The following is a 19476-nucleotide window of genomic DNA, read 5'->3' on the forward strand; positions in this document are numbered from 1 at the left end:
AAACCCACACACAGGCAGGCAGAAGTCTTTTGTCCCTTGGAAAATGGCCTCAAAATGCAAATCCAGGGCTTGACCAGTGCTCTGGCAGTTTCTGAACATTCTGTGATTTGCAATTTTGTTTTGGATCTCCAGGCACATTACTGGCTATCCCCTCTCTGAGGCTCAGCAGGTGGATGTCACCCGACAGTGTGCTCTCATGGCTGCTGGTTTGGTTAATATGTCAGCCACAAGATGTCACATCATTATTGTGTGGGTTGCTACTTCTTTGGAAACTGTTGAGGCTTAAGCTCTGTCTTCCTGTGTATCTCTTGGGCCTGGGGTCTTGGCTGCTGGCCTCACGGGAAACCTGGGGTGAGGTTCCTGGTTTCAAGACTAGACCAAACCCTGGATGTTGTGGGCATCTGGAAAAGGATGAAAAACAGAAACCTTCCAGGCAGTGCAGCATCCCATGTGTAAGCCAGTTTGGGTCTTAGCTGCTCCATTTCCCATCCAGCTCTCTCTGATGACCTAAGAAGACAGCAAGGGATCGCCCAAGTACTTGGGCCCCTGCACCCAAGCAGGAGACTCGGAGGAATTTCTTGGTCTCTAGCTTCAACTTGGTGCAACCCCCAGCTGTTGTAATCATTTGGGAAGTGAACCCATGGATAAAAGATCTTTCTATCTCTCCTTCTCTATTGTAACTCTGCCTTTCAAATAAAAATAAGTAAATCTTAAGAAAAAATTACAGAAGATCATGGCATACTTCTAGGATAGCAGAAAACAACAGCATAACAACATATATAACAATAGCCAAGATTTATTGAGCATTGATTATGCACCAGTGCTGTGCTAAGCACATCAGTGTCAGATGGTACTAAGAGACACTGCTATTAGCTAGGTGGAGGGCAGGCCAAGCGGGGTCACCTGTCACATGACTGGTAAATGGCACAACTTGAGAAGTGAGTAACGACTGAGCCGTCATTCGGCTGTATTCATTCTTGCATCTCGTCCAGCTCAGGGGTCTTGGGAGATCCCCAAACCCCAGAGCTGTATGCAGTAGCAGGGCTCTCTGAGGCCTCAGGAGAAGCTGGCTGCATGGGGCGGTGCTTCCGGCAGAGGGAACCGAGTGCCTCCAGAAAGAGCCTTCTGAAGGAGGAGGACATGATGTTGTACAGGACGGGGGTCACTGCTGAGCTCACGTAGAACAATGCGTTGGTCACCACGTGGAAGTAGTGATAGAAACTGTAGAGTGTGCTGGAAGAGGAACCCTGGCCTGGTTAGGGAAACTGCCCCCATCCCCTTCGGGTTGGACTTGGTGGGGGGGACAATGTTTTACTATCAGAAACTCTAAGACACCGGCTGCTCCTCCCACTGCACTTCCCCAGGTCCTGAGCACTGCCCCCTCCCAACCCTGTCTCAGCCTCTGCCCCTTGCCTGGCCCTGCAGACATCTTCCGAGCCTGCGGTCAGGAGCTCAGAGCCTCTCACTCCCTTGGCCTGCCCAGGTCACAGAGCTTTCTAGAAAATTCTCTGCTCCCCTCCTGCAGGTGAAGTATGCTGAGGGTACAGACTTGGCCAACTGTAAGGCAGGCAGAGTCCTAGGGAATTCAGCAGCCTGGGCTTCCTGTGGCGAGCAAGGGATGCCCCAGGCCCAGCCCATGGGTCCCTCCTGCTCTGCTCACTTACTCGGTCCACTGGTCATCAGGGATGTAGCAGTACATGAGCCTGCGGGCGTGGTAAGGCAGCCAGCAGACGACATACACGGCCACGATGGCTCCTGTAGAACAGGTCAGAGAGAGGGAGCAATCAGGACAGAGAGAAAGCAACACGTTCTCAGTTGTGCCAACTTCAAGCAGGCAAGAGATCCCACGGGCCTTTGGCACTCCCTGCAATTGGTTCCTGCAGGCAGAGGGCCAGAAGGGAACCCTGAGGTTGCCTGACCCAAGCCCCATGAAGGCCGGACATGCCCACCTGGCTCTCTACCCTCCAGCCTGGCTATCCATTCTGTGCCCAACCTGCCAGCCAGAGGATCCTGTTCTCTCTCCCTCACCGTAGTTTCTTCACAGACAAGTCTCTGCTCCCCCTTTCTCATCCCACCCCAGCAGGCTCCATCTGCCTTTCCAGGGAACTGAAACCACCATCCCCTAACATCCTGCCTTGACCGGAAAACCCAGGCCCTGGGCCCAGGCGGCCCCCACACCAGCCCCGTTACCATCAGTGCTGATCCTGATAGAAACCCAGGATTCGGGCCCACGTGGGACTACTGAGGCTGCCTTTCTGGACTGGGGCCCAGCAGTCTGGGTCTTTCTTACACACATGAGAGTCTCAGAAGCAGTGTTTGCTCCATCCTGCAAGAGGGCTGCCCAAGCAAGGGGTCTTGAAAACAAATCTTGAATTAAGTCATCAACATAGACCCATGAATATGTATAAGTGTAATTGATAGAGATCAAAATAAGTCAATCTCCAAAGCAAGTCTCTCCATCACTGGGCAGGACCTGAAACACCTCATTGTGTCCCCGACTCATCACCCCACTACGTATCTGTGTCTGTATGCCTCCCGTGGGGCCACTGTCACTCCACACTCCCACATCTGAGAAGGTGCTTGGACAGACTGCTGCTTTCCTGCATCCTTACAAGGATACCCTGTCCTCCAGGCACTTAAACAAGCAGACAGAACCTCGCTGTAGCAGGGAAAGTGGGGAGTCAGAAGGGACCTGGAATTGGGGACCCATGGAGTCCATAGTCCTTAGCCACAGCTGCTTATAGGGATGCAGCCACGACACAGCCAGACTTTCTGAAAAGCGATCAGGCACTGTGTGTGTGTGTGTGTGTGTGTGTGTGTGTGTGTGTGTGCGCGCGCGCGTGCGCACAATCAACCAGAGGGCTGTGTAGATTTCTCTCTCTTCTTTCCCACTGAGTCTTCCAGGAAGCCTGCTGCTGAGTGAATACACAGCTCCACTGGACAGAGGCACAGGAGGTCTGGGGACGTAGTAAGTTGCTGTGGTCACCTGGCAGGGATGGGCACCCTGGGCAGTGACCCGAAGCACTTAACTGAGAACCCTGACGCTGTGCTGCAGGCTGTGGATCCGGCCTGTGTCCCTGTGCCGCAGCAGGCCATGGTGGCCGCCCAGGGACAGCGTCTTCCTCCAGGCCAGGAAGCCCAGCAGACCCTCCTCACTGAGCAGCTCCAGTCGGCTGGGGGCGAAGCTGCCCGCGACAGACGCCGAGGGCACCTGGGAGTAGAGGGCCACCAGGTGGTTCACGGTGACCCCGTTCAGGAAAGCTGTCAGTGCCAAGGGCAGCACGAAGGACACCAGCACGTTCACCTGTGGAGGAAGTCCAAGGTGGCTGTGGTGGTGGCACCCAGGGCCCGGGGCTCTGCTCACCAGGCTGTGCCCCTGGCCCAGGTCCCAGATCAGCAGAAAGGGGGAGGGGAGAGAGGTTAGTAGCAAGGCTGAGGGTGCCGGTGTTGTGGCACAGTGGGTTAAGCCAGCACATGCAATGCCAGTATCCCATATAGATACTCGTCCAAGTCCCAGTGACTCCTCTTCCAATCCAGCTCTCTGCTAATGCTCCTTGGAAAGCAGCAGTTTAATGGTTCGAGTCCTTGGACCCCTGCACCCACATGGGAGACCCAGATGGAGCTCCTGGCTCTTGGCTTTGGATTGAGCTGATCCAATGTGGCCATTTGAAGAGTGAAGCCGTGAATGGACAATCTTTCTGTCTTATTTTTCTCTCTGTCACTCTGCCTTTCAAATAAAAACAAGTAAATAAGTAAGTTTAAAAAAAGCAATTGAAGTGGGGGGTGGGCACTGGCAGTTGGGAATCTGCTGCCTGGGAGGAACACAGTCCCACAGTGCAGTGCCTGGGGTCCACTCCCAACTCCACTCTCAACGCTAGCTTCCCACTCACGTGTGCCTGCGAGGCAACAGGTGCCTCTTCCAGCACTAGGGGCCCTGCCACCTCTGTGGGAGACCTAGGCTGAATTTCTGGCTCCCAGCCTTGCCCAGCCCCGGCTGCTACAGGCATTTGGCAAGTGAACCAGTGGCTGCCCATCTCTCTCTCCGTGTGTGTGTTTCTGTCTTTCAAAAAGTGAGATGAAAATAAGTTGCATCTTTTAAGCTCAACATCCTTGCCCATGCTGTATATGGACTGCTGCAGTTACCACGAGAGGATTCACCATCTGTGCCCTCAGGAGCTCACCCCAGTGCCCTGGGCAGTTTCACCACAAGGAGCACCATGCAAAGTGCAGGCCACACTTTCACAGCAAGCCTTGCTAAGCAGGTACCTAGTCTGTGACAGTGGTAGAATGTGGCTCCCACCTGTCTGGGCACAGGTGCTTGTCTGGTTCATCGCCACAGTCACAGCAGGGTCCTGCAGGCTTGAGCATCTGTGTATTGGCTGAACTGCTGCAGATGGGCAAGGGTCCCTGCTGCTCTGTGGCCAGTACTGAGCCAGGCAGCCCTCTGTGGTGATCAGGACCAGCCTGCCTGACACGGTGTAGGGCCCTGAGATTGATCGTGGAGACCCAGATTATTCTCTGGGTCTCAGTGTTTCCCACTTTGGTCAGGGCTGAGTTGGCTTCCTCTGAAACCCTTCACCAGTGAGTGAGTTTCCAGGCGCTGACTCTGCCCACGTCCCCGGGAGCCTGGACGCTCTGTGTGGCTCAGCATGGGGCTGGCCACCGTGGGTTTTGTTGTGGGCTCTGCAGACATACACTCCCCCACCCCCAGACCCTGCATCGGTTGTGGGCTGAGGGCTTGCTCCAGTACATGGCTCTGAGACAGAACCATGTCTCAGAATGCCAGACACTGCATTCACATCTGCCCAAGGCTTCCAAAACACAGGCAGAGCCCCTCAGCCTCTCTGCTGGGGACCTCTACCCCTCATGGAAACACTGCTGAGTCCTAGTCCCCACACCACACCCCTCACGGTGCAGTCCAGGGACGGTGGCGTTGTGACAAGGACTGCACTGTCCCCTGGCGAGCTGGCTTCTTGTGGGTTAGTGGCTCCATGGCACCGACTATGAGTTACACCAACATCACCCTTCCCTCCCAGCATGAGACACAGGTGCCCTGCGACCTTGCCAGGCATCTGTGTGTCCTCTGGGCCCTCCAGGAATCACTTCAGGGTCCCTGGCCTCCTTTGCAGCCTCCTGTGCCAACAGGTCCTCCATTGCTGTCGGTGCTGTTTCTTTCTCAAGCCACAGTCTATTATCACAGTCCCCAAGACTCGGGTGGGGCAGAGCCGGTGAGGCAGGAAGGCACTTGGTGCTGCCGCAGTCCTGGATACCCACTCAGTTTACTTCTTGGTAGCGGCAGCGGAAGAGCTGGGTCAATAGCGGGAGGAGGACAGTGCCCCTTGGCAGCGGCAAGGCACTGTGGGGCAGCAGATCCAAGGGGTGAGAGGAATGGAACAGAGGAGAGGTTTTAGTAAAAAGCCAGCGGTCAGCAAGGGGAAAGGAGGCAGAGTGGCAGGAGAGAGGGAGGAGCCCTGTCCCTCCCCTTTCCGACCGGCTCCCTGGGAAGTCCCTGCCGGGCAGGTGCCCCGCTGAATCAGGCCACCTTGTCATTCCAGCTACGTCTCCATTTTTACACCTACCCAGACGTCATCAGAACGGGGAGAACTCATTACCGGCTCCAACCCGGTCCCTCGCAGGGCCGCTCCCTCCCCGAACCCTCGCTCGTCCCTACCTGGATGAAGACCCGCAGCGTGGCGCGGCTCACCAGCACGGTGCACACGCACGAAGCAGGCTCCGGCTCTCCACCCGCTGTCCGCAGCTCGTGCTTCTGACCCACGACGAGCGCCACGGGCAGGGCGAGGCCGAGCGCGGCGGCCCAGACGAGCGCCAACAGGCGACGGGTGCGGCGCGGCGTGAGCATGCGGCGGGCGCGCAGGGGCTGGCACACGGCCAGGCAGCGCTCGGCGCTCAGGCTGGCCACGCTCAACACCGAGGCGTAGGCGCACAGCTCGTGCACCAGGTGGTACGCGCGGCAGCCCAGGTCGCCCAAGACCCAGGGGGAGCGCACCCACACCACGCTATAGAGTTCCACCGGCGCGCTGACCAGCAAAAGCAGCAGCGCTGCGAGCGCCAAGCTGAGCACGTGGGAGCGCAGGCGGCCTGGGCGGCCAGCGCGCGCCTTCAGCACCACGTGCACGGACAGCGCGTTGCCCGCCGTGCCCAGCGCGAAGATGAGCGAGTAGAGCGCCGTGAGCAGCACCTTAGCCCAGAAGCGCGCCTCCACGGCCAACCGGGCGTCCAGGCCGAGCCCAGGGCCGGGGCTGGGCCTCGGGGGCCACTGGCTGCTGGTCTCCATCGGTGACCGCCGCCTGCAGGCTCCCTCCCTCTCGCTGCCCAGAGCCTGGGCGAGCTGCCCAGGGAGCGAGCGGGCGCCTCCTCCTCTTGGGCATCTCCAGAAGTGGGAGGACCTGTCCCTGAGGGGTGTCCCCAAGGCAGTGCTGTTCGACCCAGGGACTCGCGCACTGAAGCAAAGGGGCTCCTTGGTGGTTGTGGGAGTGGGTGGGGGCTGTTCTATCAAGCCTCTTTAGCTGGCCGACTCGGGCTGGCTTTAGATCCTCTCTGAACCTAGTTTTAACACTTAAACGTGGTGTTCACACTGCAGAATTACTCTGAGGATTAAATGAGTGAATCTGCCTGATGGCCAGGCATGGGGCGCACGTGGGTGGCTGCTGGGGTCCGAGTGATGGATGTGGAAGACAGGAAGGTGTGAAGAGTATCGTTCCTTTGCAGGCAAGGCTGCAAGGAATGTCCAGCTGTGTGGCAAGGCCCGGCGGATGTCTCTACAACACCTGAATGCAGCTCCACCGCCCTTTGCATGGACACTGGACAACCCCGCTGAGTATTCTGTAATCTATTTAGGCATTGTCTGCCTCTGAGGAGTTACTGTTAAATATCAATAGGAGCTTAGAAGCTGATTTTGCTGATTTTCCTGTGCTAATCAAGGGTGTTCTGTCTTCAGGTGTAGTGGGAATCTATTCTTTCCCTCTTTCTTTGATCTTTTAGGGCCCTTCCTTCCTTGACTGTCTCAAGACCAAGCTGTAGAGTAATTGTGGTAGGAATGTGTTAGTGATTGATATGCACCATCCATTGAGAACTTTTTCTAGCCAGGAGCCAGGCACCAGGTGAATAACATCCTAGCCTTAGGTGAAACAAATGGTAGTTATCTGTAGAAACACCCACTTGACCATGACGTAAAAAGTCTGAGCCAGAGTTTGACTGATTTTGTATAAATAAAGCGGACAGCTTTTGTGCGTCATCCATTATGATGATGAAGTCCTAGTGGTCCGTCTCTTTCTTTGTGCCTCATCCACGCACCCTTAGCGAGTTCCGAACTCAGCTGGGGCTGGACTCCGGCAAGTGGCGCCTGAACAGGGGCTCGACGAAGGTAGGTCTTTTCTTTCTCTTTGCGGCGTGGATAGGACTTCACCCAGGATGCTGCAGGCCCCCTGACAGAAGGTCAGGTTAGGAGAGGTGAATAGTCAGAACTTATATTGAGAAGTTGTGTACCCTCTGTGCTGTAAAAATGGGCCAGAGCAATTCTAGTGAAAAGTTAGCAAGAAGCAATTATTAGAATTTTTACAATTTGTATGAAAAGTTAGCCCGTGGTTTATTTAGAATTAAACACATGGGACCAGGTAGGGAATGATATGAAAAGGTGGTATAGGGGTAATGGACGAGTGGGCATGCCATCCTCTGCATATGCCATTTGGAACGTTTTACGGCAGGCACTAGATGTGGGACCTGAGCCTTATCCCGCGCCTTCAGCTCAGCAGGGAGAACATACTCCCCTTCTTGGTCCTCAGAAGGGAGGCTTAGGCCTTAGCTATAGCTAATGGAAAGTGTCTGTCCTGAAGATAATGTAAAATATTGTAAAACTGATCATGGAGGTTTAACAGATGAGGAAGAAGATTTTTTAAAACCAGAAATATTTAGGTCAGGAGTTAGAGATTGTGAAAAGGGGCAAATGGCTGAGTTACATGATAAGCCTTCAAGGTATTCTGCTAAGCCTTGTGAGCCCCTTCCAGCAAGACCAGATCCAGCAAAGATTGGCTTTAGTGGAGCAATGCAGCAGGCACATAAGGAAGGTGATTTTTTCTGTTTTCCTGTTGTCTATGAATGCGATGAACCTGAATGGGAACCGTTGCCTCATAAGCTTATTAAAGAACTAAAGCATGCTGTCTCTGACTACGGGCCAAACTCCCCGTACACTATGGCAATAGTGGAGAGCCTAGCAGCAAAGTGGATGACTCCTTATGATTGGTTTCAGGTTGCTAAGGCTTGCCTCACGGGAGGAAACTTCCTTTTGTGGAAAATGGAATATGAGGAATTAGCTAAAGCAGAAGTAAAGTCTCAGAGATCTGTGAGGCGTGGCAAACTTTCTTTTACCTTAGACATGCTTTTAGGTCAAGGCACTCATCTTGGTGTTGCAGAACAACTCACTCTGCCTAAGGAGACATTACAGCTTATCTCCTCCCTGGCAATAGGAGCGTGGAAACGCCTGCCATCTCCAGATCAAAAGTCTCCAGGTTTTGTAAATGTTAAGCAGAAGCCTGAGGAGCCTTTTGAAGATTTTGTAGCTAGACTCACCGAGGCAGTGAGCCGGACAGTAATTAACAATACAGCTACAGATCTCATAGTTAAACAGCTAGCTTTTGAGAATGCTACTCCAACTTGCCAGACCTTAATTCAGTCAGTGAGAAGGACAGGGACTTGTCAGACTATGTTCGAGCTTGTGCTGAGGTAACTCCATCTTACATGCAAGGGTTAACTATTGCTGCAGCTCTTCAAAGTCAAACTGCCATTCAGATTTTAAAGAACATAAGAGGCAATCAAAGAAATAGAAAAAGAAACACTTGCTATTCTTGTGGTGGAGTAGGGCATTTCAGCCACAGCTGTCCTGCCAGAAACTCATCCCAAAATTTCAAACAGGAAAAGACTGATATGGACACTCCTAAACCCGATTTAAATATTCCTTGCACTGTCTGTCCACGGTGTGAGAAGGGATTTCATTGGCAAAAGGCTTGTCAGTCTAAATTCCACAGGAATGGGACAGTTCTATTGCCTTACAGTCTATCTAAATTGAGTAAACAGTCTGTACAGGATGAGATGCAGGGAAACGGGAGGTGGGCCCTGTCCTGGGCCCCCCAAGTAATGAGGGCATGTATGGATATTGTCTCTGAAGGGTACAAAACTAAAATGATGAGTGCTGCATTAAGCAATGGTTTAAAGCAAAATAGATCGAAGTGTCATAATTATGGCAAATTGGGACATACGTGGAAAGATTGTAGGAAATCAAATACCCAAAAATCTGGTCAACAAGTTATGGGTTATCTAAAGGCCTCTGGTAACATGGGGACTTTCAAACATCTTACTCACCTTGCAATGCCGAGCAGCATCTCTTTTAGCTCAGAAATGTGGCACTAATACTGCTAAGGATCAATACCCTAAGATAAGTTCTAAATGTCACAGAAGTGTACATTGGGCAAAAGTATGTAAATGTAATCTAAAATTGATCATGATGGCCAGCAGCTGTGGTCAGGAAACTCCTGGTGGGGCCAGTCTCAGGCCTTGGATAATCAGAGGTTTAAGAGACAGCAATATTTTACCCATGCTGTGCCTATAGAAGAGTAACAGACTTAAAATCTGATATTGATTATGGAAATGCTAATTAAAAGTTGGTATCTTCCTTGGCAATTAATTATGCTACCTGCTGTTCATACCCCAACTAGATGCTTGTGGCAACAAGGGCCTTTAGAGTGGCTGCATCTCCTTTCCATGTATAAAAAGGTTATTACTCCTTATTGTGCTTTGGTCCCCACCTTAATTCTTAAGAGATATCATAGGAATAGGAGCCTTTTTGCAAATATGTAAATTAAATAATTATTCCTTATAGCTCTTAACAGCTTAGTTATCTAATATCCAAGGATGAGACATGACAAATAGCATTCTTAACCCTTGTCGGTACAATTTCATACCATTTAACTAAAAATCTCCTTCTTGTTAAAAGTCATCCGGTTATATTTCAAAAGATTTGTTCCTTAACTCCTTTGTTTTTAACCCTTTTTGTTTCCTTAACCTGCTTCTTTAGTCTTTACAGATGGGTCATCTAACAAAATAGTTTCTCTAATCATAGATTTTGAAAATAGCCTTACTGACCAATGGAAACACTCCAATTTCCTCTTAAAACTTGGAGGAGGGAATGCTTTCATTTTTCCACAGGTCATGGACTTGCTGATGTGGATTCCTGATCGACTGATTAGACATCCTTGTCCAGTTTACATTTCCACTCACTTGCCATTTTGCAGCGGCAAGCACCTCTACAGAAGTTCCTCCTCCTGCCCAGCAACTTCAGGGTTAAACTCTCTTCTCTCCAGCAGGTACAATCACTCCCTGACCTCCTCCCCCTCCGCTCTGTTAGGATACTCAGCCCACAGCTGCAGTTTCTCCAGGACCTTTCACTTTTTTTTCCTTTGTCAAGCCTCCCACCTCCAACCTTTTTTAGCCAAAAGCGGCAGGGTAGGAGATAAACTAACCTGGGTCCACAGAAAAATATCTAGCATCTGTACTTTATAAATAATGTTTTTTCATAATTAACATCACTCTTTTAACTCTATTAAATCTTTATATTGAATTTTTGAATTTTATGAATATAACTCTTAAGGTATTGTTTAAGACATTCCTTTAAAAGTGTAACATTTACACCAAACATAAATTGGAATCAAAGTAACATCTAATCCACTGTTAAATTTTTTCCAGGTATGGGATGCGCCCGTGTACTTTTATCTGCTAGTCTTTATATTTAAATATATCTTTAAAATATTGTTTGCAGCGTTTTCTCAAATGTTCATCATTGCTTCATGGAATTAAAATCTGATCCTCTGTTATCACAACAAAGTTTTGAAAGCACATATTATTATAACATCTCCTGTTAATTGTTTTTTATCTAATTAATGATTAAATCTTGTTTTTTATCTAATTAATGATTAAATCTTTCACTGGAGCTCCAGTGAACTCCAGACCTGACTTTGTTGAAGTGTCTCAGCATATAAGATTCTATGTTGAAGTGATCTTTGTGTTTTCTGCCTTTCAGTATGTTCACATTGCTTCAGATTGATAAAAGTTATGTGCTTATTTATAGGTATTTAAAGTGATCACTTAATGCCAATAATTATATCTAATCTATATTATGTTATGTAAAGATTCTATTTCAATTAGATGTTATAAATCTTGACATCCTTGATATGCATTTTAAAAATTTGAAAGTTTTATTTAGTAGATACAACTGAGTAGGCATTTGGGTTGTATTAAAGATACTGTCAGATGCCAAGTGGGGTAAAATTTTGTCATCAATATATACTACAAAAAAATTTTTTTTACAGAAGTCTATTTCAAATGTCTGTATTTCAGAAAGTGCTAGGACAGGTAATGTTTAACAACAAAAAAGCCAGAAAAGGATAAATGTTTACAGTTTTGTAAATGTGTCCAGGCTGCTGACTGTATATCTCTCGGGTTAATTTATATTGCTAAGATAACTAAAATCAGGGTCTTCAGTAATGACCAAATTTTTCTCTCAGGGTTTCAGTTCAGACTGAGTTATCATTGTTGACTTTTTGCTTACTAATTTTTTAATAGGTACTGCTATCACCAAGCTTGGTTTATAAAGACACCTTAGTAAATCCTAAATGTATCTGACATGATCTGTCGTGCATTTTGAAACATTTTGGAGGCCTCAGTCAGAGGGTAGTAGCCATCCTGTGTTCTGGAGCCTGGCTTGGTCATCTGGGGAGGCCACCGTGATGATTTACACGGCCCCAGCTGCCAGTCCTGGCTTCCTGGATCGCAGGATTTACACTGACCTCTGTCTGTACACAGGTACCTCATCATCCAAATTTGCTTGTTTTGAGTACTCATCTGGGACTCAAGAGGGCTGGATACAACACAACTTCTTGAGTCAGCAGATTCGGCTTCTCCGCGAGAGGGGAATAAGGATTCTGGGCGGTGGTATGAGTTGCCCCAAGTCACAGTGGCTTCTAAAGGGCAGAGGCCAGTGGGGGTCACTGAGCAGCTGGAGGAATGCCAGCAGCACGCCCAGTGGGAGCTGGGTTGTGGACCAGGAGCCCCAGCAGAGGGCGCTTCCCTGCTTCAGCGCACCACTGCAGTCTCCCAGCTGACCTGGTCATCCTGTCCACTCTGTCTCCTCCAACATGTGCTGGCCACAGAGGTGGGAGTGACCCTGTCCTGAACTCAGACTGTAAGGTCCATGGCCAAGAGCTGGCACCTCCCCTGTGCCTCCCGGCTGGTGCCCCACTGACCCTTGCAGCAGCTGGGTTCATGCCTGCTCATGTGGTGCCTCTGGCAGCTTTCTGGCCCAGTGCTGACTGGTCAGGTACACTCCCTCACCATCTTATCACTTGGTGAGGTGCTCACAGGGCTCTTAGAAGTAAAAAATATCCTGGGGAGCCAGCTCAGGCGTGTCTCACTGTGCCGGCGTTATCACCTACACTTCATCTCGGGACGCTCTGAGGCTGTGTGAGGTGGTCCTGCCCATAGTAGCCAGGGCCAGAGACATCAGTATTAGAGTGCTGGGAATGTGGTGCAGTGTCGTGAGGCCCCAGTACAGCTTGGAGAGAAGCCTGTGGTGGGAGAGCAATTACACCCCGTGGCATGAGATGACTCCTTTCTGTGTTCTTTGCAAGATCTGTGTATGTGAAAGGAGAGGAAGAGCCCTCATCTGCTGCGCATTTCCTCAAAAGGTTGCAACAACCAGGGCTGGACCAGGCTGCAGGTGCAGCCTAGAACTCCACCCGGGTCTACATGTGGTTGGAAGCATGTGGGCCATCCTCTACTGCCTTCCCAGGTACATTAGCAGGAAGCTGGATCAGGAGTGGAGCAACCCGGACTCGAACCGGTCCTTTGCAATGGGATGCTGAATTGCAGGGGCAGCTCAGCCCACTGTGCCACAGCTCCTGCCTGGCATGGAGCCTGCCTCCTTTCTTCAATGTTCTCATTTCATCCTTGAAACTATTCCAGGCAGATCTTAGCAGGACCCCTCTGGGGGCGTGTGAGGGTAGGACCTCCAAAACAGGTAAGGTCCCACTGGGGCTGGGTAGAGCCAGATATGGGGATGCATGGCGCTTGTAGCGTAAAGATGTCAGTAGGACCAGTGGCTTAGCGGGAAAAGCCATGGCGTGAAGTGTCAGCATCCTATGAGTACCAGTTTTCTATCCAGCTGCTCTGCCTCCCATCCAGCTCCCTGCTCATGTGCTTGGGGAAACAGTGGAGGACTGACAGAATGCCTGAGCCCCTGCGCCCACTTGGGCAACCTGCAAGAAGCTCCAGACTCCTGGCTTCAGCTCAACTCCAGCCCTTGCAGCTATCTGGGGAGTGAACCAGCAGATGAAAGTTCTGTCTGTCTCTTCTTCCCTCTTTCACTTTGTAACTCTATCTTTCAAATGAACAAAATAAACCTTATGTTTTAAAGACACCAGTGGCCATCTCATGAGCTATAGGAACTTGCAGGCCAGCCAGGGGAGCTGAAGTTTGGGGCCCAGGGTGAGGCACGTATCCTTGGGTGAGGGAGTCGCTGGGATGAGACAGAGACCCTGGGTGAGGTGGAGACCCTGGGGTGAAGCGGGCCCTGGATGTAGTATGGCCACAGCTTCTCTCTTTGGCCTCTCTTCCTCCCCCAGCCTCCTCCTCACCAGGCAGAGTGGGAACACACTGGGTGGCCAGCACTAAGTCCCTCCCCCAGCCCTGCTGTGCTGTGGGGTGCCTGCCACGCTGCTGCCGCTGCAGTCCTGTGTCCATGCTCCAGGCCTTGCACCAGGCTCCTCGAAAACCAGCCTGCTTGGGTACTCCCCCAGCATCCCCTTGCAGATCGCCCGAGCCCGGCTCCTTGTCTTCACCACTCTGGACAGACTCCTGGAAGGATTAGAATAAGATGGGAAGCCACGTTGGCGCAGCAATGTGGTAGTGCCAGGACTAGCTGCGCAGGCCCTGTCCCCTGGAGGGCGTGCCGTGAGAATGACATGCGGCCAGGCACTGTTGGAGTGCAGCTCCACTCACACAGGAAACAGGTTTTGCCGTGGTCGACGGGCAGAGTAGGCCAAGTGAGCCCTGCTGGGGGGCAGGGAGAGCCTGGGGCAGGGTGTGGCTCTATGGGGAACAGCTTAGGGAGAATGCAGCCCAGGCCTCCTGAGACCACACAGGGGGCCCGAGGGAAAGTTCCTGAGGCTTTTGTGGGAGGCAGGTGGAGTACAAAGCGTAAGGACTGTGGTCTAGAAAGAACTGCTCAGCTGCCTGCGTTCCGCACCTCCCTCCACCAAACCGCCTTTGGAAATGACACATATCCAGCCCCGTTTTGCTCTAGAGCCACATGCCCTGTGGACACTGCGGTTCCTCCCAGGGCATGGACACATCATGCCCACTGCCTGCCAGCAGGGGTGGCACCGCTCCCCTAGGTAAGCCTGCAAAGGGCATTTTCTGGAACCTCTGCCTGTTGGGGTTGTGTGTCAGCTAGTTCGCAGGTGGGAAAGGATTTGCAATTCAACACTCTGAGCCCTGTGACTTGGCTGTGCTCCGGGCGGGTCCAGGGGCCAGTGCAGCCTGCCGGGGGCTCCGGTGTCCGAGTGGCAGGCCAGCCTCTCAGCTTCTGAGCTGGGCCACCCTAGGGACCAACATTCCTCTGGGGCAGGCAGTAGCCTCAGGCCCAGCCATGGCGAAGCAAGACCAAGTCTGCAGCTCCAGCTGGGAGTCTCTGCGGGGCAAGAACCCCCAGGATTCGGCGTGGTCATGGGTAAGGGCCAGCCAGGTGGCCGCTCGCTTTCACCTGCAGATGCCCAGCTTTGATGGGATTGTGGGGTCAAGTGTGCCTGTTTAAGGGGTGCCTCACTCTGGTTCCCTGGTTGAGTGATGGGCTCTGCATGCTGGTGGCAGCTTTCAGGGTGCTAGCTGAAGCCCCTTGCTGCACCTCCTGGGAAAAGCATGTGGTGGCTGCCTTGCTCCCGGCGGGCTGTGCTGGCATCCGCGGTGCCTTGAGCGTTTAGGAGTGGCACAGAGAGCTGCAGAGGCTTGGCTTGCTCAGCTCTTTAGCCAGAGCCATGCTGGGTGTGACATGGGCTTCCTGGGCACTCCTGTGGCCTGCTGTTGTCTCGCCCTGGAAGGTGGAGTGGGTGAAGTTGTTCAGAAGTAGTTATTTTCAATGGAAACCTCACAGCCTGAGAACCCTCAGTGGCAAGTCTGAGTGGGGGGCCCTACTGTGGGAGGGCAGTGTGTGCAGGCTGTGGCGGGGGGGTCCCATGATGCTGTGCTCCGGGCGCCCCTGCAGGAGGCTGGCACCTGGCAATGAGCCACAGCCAACCGGGGAGCAGAGAGCCTGGGGGGAGCTGTGTCTACCTGGGTGAAACAGAATGTGGCTGCCAGCCCCAGTGCACCTGTCGCTGTCACTTCACTCGGTTCAGGCCTCAGGCCAGAGGCCCTGCAGGGGTAGCTGTGGGTGCTCCAGCTGGCAAGTTCTAGGGAGATACAGGAAGAGGACGGACAGACTGCAGACTCGGCTGCCCCACCGTAGCTGACCCCTGGCCCTTCACTGCACTGGGACAGGAAGGACAGGTGTCCTGCAGAGGAATGCTGGTCACACTTGGTTAATTTGAGGAGTGAGCCAGAAGACTTTGGAGGTCAGCTGGGGATTCAGCAGGCTTTGTCTGTTTCCACTGCTTTGGCCTGGCTGGGGCTCTGGTAGACCACCCACAGCCTCACAGTTACAGTGACGGATGCGCTCCGCAGCTCGGGGTCTCCCTACACAGCGTGGCTGGTGGGTGATGCCAGCCCTGCGATTCCTGCTGACAGTTGAAGAGGCAGAAGCTGTGCACTTGGGGTGGCTGGGGAGGCAGGGGATGGGGGTGTCCAGGACAGTCCTGCCTGCCCTCCATGGCCTCCCCGTGACCCCCTCAGCTCCAAGGAGCTGCTTTGGTTCTCTTCCTCATTACAAAGCATATTTGTTGTTTGCAAAACACTGTGGGAAGTGGGCTCAGACAGTAAACTGTGGCCCCCTTGCTCAGGAGGCCTGTGAACGTGGTCAATAGAGGCCACAGAGGACTGGGCCACAGAAGCATTTCAGTTGCACCGTTTGCCCTCTGTGCCCCCAACTCTTCCTGTCGCCTCTCAGACATACTCCTCATGGTCCTGGGGAGATTCTGAGAGCCTGGGTGAAGACCCTCCCCTGTGGTATGTAGGGTGCCTGCTGGCCACCTCCGGGTGGGGCCTGCAACCCTTTGCCCCCCAGGCAGCTGGGCCTCCAGGACAAAACAGGTGCTGAGCATCACCCGGAGCGAGGAGCAGAGCAGGGCACTCTGGAGCCTGGTTGTCATCTAAGTGAGAGAAGACGTCTTCTTGACTCCGCTGGAGAGCAGGGCCGCAGGCTCCAGCAAGGCTGATGATTCAGGAGGCAAGCCCAGAAACCAAGGCAGAAGCCCAGACGGGCCGACTGTAGGCCGAGAGGGGCAAGAGCCACGGCTGCCTTGGCAGGGAGCCCAGGCGCAGCCCATGGTGGGCTTCTGAGGGGTGGGGATGAGGGGTTAAAGCTGCCACAGGGCTGGGACAGGGCAGCTGGCTGCACTGCCACCCCTCAGAGGCACCTGCTGCGGTTGGCACTATCCAACCTCGGTCTTTGCTGGAGAGTTGGACCCTCCATGGGTCCAGACTGGCCCTCCATGGGAGGCTGGAGCGGAAGATGGGTGGGTGGGTCTACGGCAGGCTGCTGGGAGGGTCACAGGGTGCTGATTCAGAAGGACTCTGCCTGGGAGCACCCGGATCTCTGAAAAGCAAGCACTTGTTTGTTTTGGTCTTCGGAGCTGCTTGCAATCTTTTTCTGGATTGATGAGGTGTTACAAGTCAAGGGTGAATAAAAGCACCTGGCATCTTTGTCAATTCAGTTCTGTGGAGGAAGCAGGGCATGCTTTTGGGGTGTACCTGCTGGGACCCCTCAGTGGCTGGGCTGTGGCCAGAGCTCCGGGAGGTGGAAGATGTAACTCCTCCAATGACAGGTGCCGCCCTGCTGGCTGAGACCCGCTCAGGGTCAAAGCCGTGGCCAGGGCTCAGGGAGAGGGGCAGGGCGGGACTCCCCCGTGGCAGGTGCAGCCCTGGCTTGCTCGCTGAACTTTGGGAGAGATTCCAGTTGTCAGGATGAAGACAGGGAGACTGTTCAGACCAGGGGAGGCGGCGGAGAAGGCTGAGCAGGTGAAGTGGGCAGATCTGAGCAGCAGCCATGACTCATGGCACCTTCCCCACAAGCCTGTGCACAGGGGATGGCATGAGCCAGGTGACTGCTTAGCGAGGGAGGTAGTACTGGATGCCAGCTGTGTCAGGTGGGCACCTGGATAAAGCAGGGCCATGCGGACTAAGGTTCTCAGAGTGAGTGTGGTTGGGGGCTGAACCTGGACCTGTGCTGGGCTCATCCGGCCTGCCGACCGAAGACAGAGGCTAGCCAGGCAGCACAGGGCTCCCTGTTGGGTTTGTGTGTCCTCTGGCCAGCAGCAAGTGGCCAGGCAGTGGGGCCTTTCCTGTACACCCCAGCACGAGGCTGCTTGTTGACGAGTCTGCAGGCCCTCTCTAGAGATGGTGCAGAAATGGGGCGGGAGAGCCAGGAGCCCCCTCCTCCAGCCCCATTGGTCCTCTGCATCTTCCGCTGCTACCTTGGCCTCTCCCAGCCACCCCCCTTTCCACCGGAAGCCCCAGGCCCCTCTCAGTATAGCCCGGAAACCCTGGTAGCCTCTTTAGGCACAGGTGCAGCTCCTTCCCGAATAACATGCAGGGGTCATCTGAGGGCTGTCATTGGGGCCCGTCACTGGGGCCCTGGCATCCTGGCTCAGAAATGCTCTCCGGGGGTGTGAGAGCCAGGATGGGGCACACTGGGGTGTGTGCGTGTCGGTGGGGGTGGCACGTGGAAAGTGATTTAATACATAAAAACATTTTGAGCTGACAAGAAGAGAGCTTTGCTAAACCTCTTGAACTATCTTCATATAAGAGAAGATATTTTGAAATTCAAAGCAACTCAAAATAAAGAAAAGAGACTTCCCCTGATTTGACCCCGGGGCAGACATAGAGTTTATAAATAGCTATTTGATAGACATTTTGAAGTTCACGGTGAAGCAAGCTGGGGTCAGGTTTCTGGGTGCTAGCCAATGAGTGATGCCCATTCGGTGAGAGGACACCAGATGGAGGAGAGAGAGCAGTTGGTCTGCGTGTCCAACACAGGGGCTGGGCAGCCGGCTTGTGCAGCAGGAATTTGCAAGAAAGAGTTAGTCCTAAATCGTGGGAAATTCAAGATGAGTTCAGAATGGGGAATGCCCAGGGTGCCAGGTGACCTCTGGCCTCTGCCACATTTTTCCTATCAGACCATGTAGGAAGGCTCCTACAGGGGGATCCTTAGCCCTGTCTGTGCCTGGAGGGACTTGGGGCTGCTGGGGTCACTCTCCTGGGGTCAGGCAGCCTTGGGCTCCTGCTTCAAGAGCCTTGCTCCTTGAACTGCAAATTCACCTTCCCCCTGTCCCTGGAGAGTGTGACCGTCACGGGAGCCGGTTGTCCCATCACGTGTGTCTCTGCTTGGCCACGGTGTTTAAGGGCTGGTCCTCCAGAGGCCCCATCTCTCTGGCTGGACCTCTCCCAGCAACTGAGTCCAGCACTCTAGAGGGCTGTGCTTCACCCTGACGCAGTGCAGAAACCCACGTGGCCCTTGTCATGACTTGAGCTTGTGCCTTGACCCTCTGTAGTTGGGGTAAGGGCAGAGAGGATCAGGAGAGGCACTCTTCCCCATTGCTCCCATCTTTGTGCGGCCCTGGGAGAGGCCCTGCTGGCTTGGCTGCAGTTCTGGCCTTGCCTGCAGAGTTAGGAAGCTGTCTCCCCCAGCCTTGTGGCAATCTCGTGCTCACTTGCAGAGCTTCCAAATGGGACAAACTCGAACCCCGTGGACATGAGCTTCGGGCATGTCTGTCTGCCCACTGGAGTGCCTGGGTTGGGACTGGAAGCACAGCTGCGATCCCAGTGGACTGCACATCAGTCCTTCGCACCTCGGCCCCTGCTGGGTTTGCTTTGATCCCGTGGTCGCCTTCTGGTGCTAATCCACGAAGTGACCTCAGTAGGTCACAGTGTGCCTGAGCAATGTCATCTGTGAAATGGGCTGCCATGAGGATTAAACAGTGTAGACCCCAGATCCCAGCAAGCCTGGGGGCCTGAAAGGTCCTGGGTTCCCTGCCTGGGGCCATGACTGGCCCAGCGAGGGGTGTGTCTAGGGAAGAGGGAGCAGCACAACGGGTGTGCCCAGCTTTTATCCCAGGTGGAAACCACAGCATCAAACTCACTGAAACTGTTCCTTCCAGTGCTTCCTCTTGAGGAAACTAGGGGGAAAAGGACAAAACTCACGAGCTCTCATTCAAATTCATATCTGATGTGTCTAGTCCTGTACTGTGCGCCTGATGTTAA

General features: G+C 53.2%; 1 protein-coding gene across 1 annotated transcript; it reads right to left on the reverse strand.

The window, feature by feature from the left end:
- Nucleotides 1-937: 937 nt before the first annotated feature.
- Nucleotides 938-6295, reverse strand: NTSR2 (neurotensin receptor 2). Its single transcript, XM_040993926.1, has 4 exons — nt 5672-6295; nt 3031-3304; nt 1665-1755; nt 938-1233 (listed from the first exon to the last, which is right to left on the reverse strand). The coding sequence occupies exons 1-4, from the start codon at nt 6293-6295 to the stop codon at nt 972-974; spliced, it is 1251 nt and encodes a 416-aa protein (XP_040849860.1). The 3' UTR covers nt 938-971.
- Between the last annotated feature and the right edge of the window lie 13181 nt (nt 6296-19476).

This window comes from Ochotona curzoniae, unplaced genomic scaffold, assembly GCF_017591425.1.
Source record: "Ochotona curzoniae isolate NIBS_2020 unplaced genomic scaffold, NIBS_Ocur_1.0 contig_883, whole genome shotgun sequence".
In the NCBI taxonomy this organism is placed as follows: domain Eukaryota; kingdom Metazoa; phylum Chordata; class Mammalia; order Lagomorpha; family Ochotonidae; genus Ochotona; species Ochotona curzoniae.